This window comes from Psammomys obesus, unplaced genomic scaffold (assembly GCF_907164565.1).
Source record: "Psammomys obesus unplaced genomic scaffold, mPsaObe1.curated_primary_1811, whole genome shotgun sequence".
Taxonomy (NCBI): domain Eukaryota; kingdom Metazoa; phylum Chordata; class Mammalia; order Rodentia; family Muridae; genus Psammomys; species Psammomys obesus.
In genome coordinates this window covers 4,017,962-4,021,896 of record NW_026596415.1, presented here as the reverse complement: position 1 = coordinate 4,021,896, position 3,935 = coordinate 4,017,962, and the positions used below count along the sequence as shown (strand labels likewise).

Here is a 3,935-nt window from a genome sequence, read left to right as displayed (position 1 = left end):
TGTGTGTGTGTGTGTGTGTGTGTGTGTGTGTGTGTGTGTGTGTGTGTTTGGAGGCTAGATGCTAACCTTGGGTGTTCCTCTTGGTTTTTTTTGTGATGAGGGCTCTCGCTGGCCTGGAGCTCATCCACTGGGTTAGGCTGTCTGGGCAGTGAGCCAGAATGTCCCCAGTGCTAGAATTACAGTCAGTGTTAGCCACATACTGTGCACAGCTTCGGGGGCTGAACTCAGACCCTGATGCTTGTGCAGTAAGCACTTCACCAGCAGAGCCAGTCTGCTCCCTTAGAAAAGGTACATTCTGATATGTCTCTGCATGCTCAGTGTACAAGAACCAGATAGAAGCTACATCAAGGCAGTGACCAGGCCTGACTTCACCAAGAAGGGACACGGTAGCTGGCATTGAGGAGCCCCCTCCAAAGAGTCTCCAGGAAGAAGACTCCCACTGAGAAGTTTTGCCGGTGGCCATTTTCTTATTTCTTTATTTCAGGCATGAAACCTGAAAAACTAGAACGAATCCAGCTTCCAGTGCCAAGTGCAGCTGAGAAAACCACCTATAACCATCTGCTGGCTGAGAGACTCATCAGGATCATGAACAACGCTGCCCAAGCAGGTACCCCTATCTTGGGGGTGTTAAAGGGAACAGATCCCTAGCCAGGAATCATGAGCCCTTTGTTTGAAATCTGGCCTTTGTGGGGTGCTGGAGAATTCTCAGCCTTCCCTCCACCCCTAGCCCCCAGCACCTGCCTTCTGTTGGAAGCAGGATTTTTTTTTGGGGGGGTGGTCCTCACCCTTAGTTGTAGCCATGTCTCTCTTTTCTCCCTCTGCACCATCCTTTCTTTTGCTGTTTGTGTCATGGCTGGGACCCATCTCTCTGGGAAGTCGAAGGCCATAATGTGGGAATGAACTAGGCTGAGAATCTGAGCGAGGGCAGCAGGTTTGAAAGTTTGGGTGAGGTTACACTCTTGTGCCCAGTGTCTCCAGTGTTTGACCCAGCACCTGTCTGCAGCCAGCTGCTAAGGCAATGATAGCAGGGAAATGAGGCTGTGGCCATAGTAGGCTTTCCCAGCTGGGGTGATTTTTACTCCAGAAGACGTGTGGCGATGACTAGAGACATTTTGAGCTCAATAACAAAGAATGTCCCTGGCCTGTAGTGGGTAAAGATCTAGGACACTTGATAAACATCTCGGGTTGCACAGAACCGCTGCAGCACAGAGTTACCTGGCCTGGCATATCAACAATTGCATAGCAAGTTCTCTGCAGAGATAGGAGAAAGATTACTGAAAATGACGGAATGCTTGAGAGACAATGTGGCTGCCTGCTAGCCCACCTTGGAGAAGTATGGTCAGAGCAGCCTAGTGTGGTAAGCCTGGACCAGGTCAACCAGAGTTGGTCAAGTGGCAAGTAGAGCAGCATGTGGCTATGGAAGCAGATGGGAGAGAAACCTGGAAAGCCAGGTCAGTGGCCTCAGGGTGACAGCAGGTATCATAACAGTTTTTCACAGGGTAGATGCCTTCTGGTTGCATCCTACATACCAGCCAAGAGACATAGCTCATGCTTTTCAAAGTCATAGACGCTCTAGACTGTGGAGAATGGGGGTCTTGGGTTCAGAGAAGAGGTCAGGATAAGACCAGCACTGGGGACCCTATGCATGGTCTGTCAAGGCCTAGATGAAGAGACAGGGGTATCACTGATTGAGCACTTGAGACACTGCTTATATCTAGAGGTGGCAAAGAAGAGACAGCCTAGGACCCTGAGTCAGGAGAAAAGGGACACAAGGTGTGTGTGACTCAAAACATTGGGTACTCATTGGGGTCAGTTGCTGAGAACTTCATTTTAAGGAGGTAGAACCATTTCCTGGGGCTAGAATCAGGGGCAAGCTTTGTGGAGGGTGCCATGGGAGCCACATGGGTCAGGGCATTGAGCCAGCTGTGCTGTGTTCTTTGGCTGGAACTTGTTGGACAGCAGAGAGGGTAAAACTGCTCTGAATAGACACATAGACCTCAGAGTGGAGAGGGGATAGAAGATCTGGGTTTGGGTCTGCAGCCGTGAACAGGGACCAACCTTCCCTGGGCTTTTATCATGCTAAGCAAGACCTGCTTTGCATGTATATAGATGTGGCATTTGTATGCACAAATTTTTCTTCTTATCTGTGTCAACCTCACCTACAGAGCTTTAGCAAAAGGGCTGGTATCTGGGGTGTGTCTCTGGGGTGTCCCTGCTTGGGACCCGGGGTCTTAGACCCCAGGGACAAGGCTCAAAGACCCTCTGTTCCTTCATTTTCCTTCTATACCTCCACCTTTCTTTAGAAATAAAGTGCAAAGACCTATGGGACAATTTGCTTAACCGTAGTTAGCCTTAGGTTGGGCAATGGGTGTCTTCCCTAGGAGGAAGGAGATGGCTTTTAGTAGCAAGAAGTTACCTTTCCAACCCAGAAAGTAGCATAGAGTCCCATAAAATATTCAACTGTGCCTGAAGCCAGTGCACTCCACCCCCCACCCCACCCTAACAGATTTTACATCAGCCATTGTGTTTGTGTTTGCTTGTGTGTCAGTTTCTGCTTATATAGTTTATGCTAGTCTGGGTTGGGTTTCTGTTAACTGTGAACAAATTGTGATGAGCTTCATGCTGTGCTAGCCAGCACCCAGACCTGGAGCCTGGTCCTATGTAAAACTGCCAGGAGGAAATCTCTACAGGAACCCAGTGTGCTCAGCCATGTTGGAGGGGGAGTTTGGAGCCCTTTTCTGGACACCTGCCAAAGACTGCAAGGGTTGGGAGGTAGCTAATGCTGGTTATCATACCCATTCAGTCAGGCCCACAGTTGTTCCTGTTTTTGCCACACCGCAGCACATGGAGAGTCTGTGCCCAGAGTTTCTGGAACACATTAGAATTGAGCCCCACTGGCTCTGCTGGGCCCCTTTGTCTGTTGTTGTTACCTGACCCCTGTGAACAGGGGTGGCACCTAGAGCATACAAGCTAAGGTGGTGATTGAGAAAGTAGAATAAAAGGAGGAGAACATGACTACTTCTGAAGTGTGGAGAAGATTTGCATTGTAGCTATAAGGGAGAAAGCAGCAGAGGGAAGAGTCCAGGCTGAACATGGCTGGCCAACTAAATTTGACCATGATAAGAGAGACAGGGAGAGAGAGCAAGAGAGGAGCCTCTGACCAAGAGCAGTGGCCTGGGTTAAGAGACTAGTGTAGCCAAAATGGCTTAGTTATATAGGGAACAGGCTAGGGGAAGGGAAATGGAAATCCAGTCCCTGGGAGGGAGAAGTTTAGGGTAGGGGGTGGGGTGAGAAGTGCTGAGTGACAATTATCCTGAATTTGAAACCTAACAGGTGATATGCTCATTCTAAAAGGGAGAGAAGGCCCAACTCTACTAAGTCACATGACCCACAGTGGGCTGCTGGTTCTATACCCATACCTTCAAGAGGGAAACATGATGGACAGGCACAGCTGCGGCACAGCCTCCCACCCTCTCCCACCTTCCCTTGCTCACCTGATAAGGCGACTTCAGGACAGATGTGGACTAAAAGGCTTAACAGGGGGATTGACATGTATAGCTCCCCTTACCCCCCACCTCCAACAGGAAAGGCCTTGGGCAAGACTGTCAGGTGATGATTAACTTCAAATAAGGAGAATAAGAGCCTTGTGTTTGGGATGGGCACTGGGCTGTGGGGGATACTGGGCTGATCCTGATGTACTCTGCAGATGGCAGGATCCGGTTGGCCACACTGGAGCTGAGCTGCCTGCTCCTGAAGCAGCAAGTACTGACCAGCTCTGGCTGTGTCATCAAGGATGTGCACCTGGCCTGTCTGGAGGTGAGACTGTGTTTCCCTTCCCTTCCCTTCCCTTCCCTTCCCTTCCCTTCCCTTCCCTTCCCTTCCCTTCCCTTCCCTTCCCTTCCCTTCCCTTCCCTTCCCTTCCCTTCCCTTCCCTT

At 50.2% G+C, this 3,935-nt stretch overlaps 1 protein-coding gene across 6 annotated transcripts in view; it reads left to right on the top strand.

The window, feature by feature from the left end:
• The window catches only part of Clec16a (C-type lectin domain containing 16A), a 205,776-nt gene that overhangs the window by 83,789 nt on the left and 118,052 nt on the right, over positions 1-3,935 (top strand). For all 6 annotated transcript variants that reach the window (XR_008719030.1, XM_055597725.1, XM_055597723.1 and 3 more), the window contains exons 13-14: positions 485-607; positions 3,707-3,816. Coding sequence is in view for 5 of the 6 variants with exons in the window: in XM_055597725.1 (XP_055453700.1) it covers positions 485-607; positions 3,707-3,816 (233 nt within the window). In the remaining variant the exon portion in view is untranslated. The remainder of the gene's footprint in view (positions 1-484; positions 608-3,706; positions 3,817-3,935) is intronic.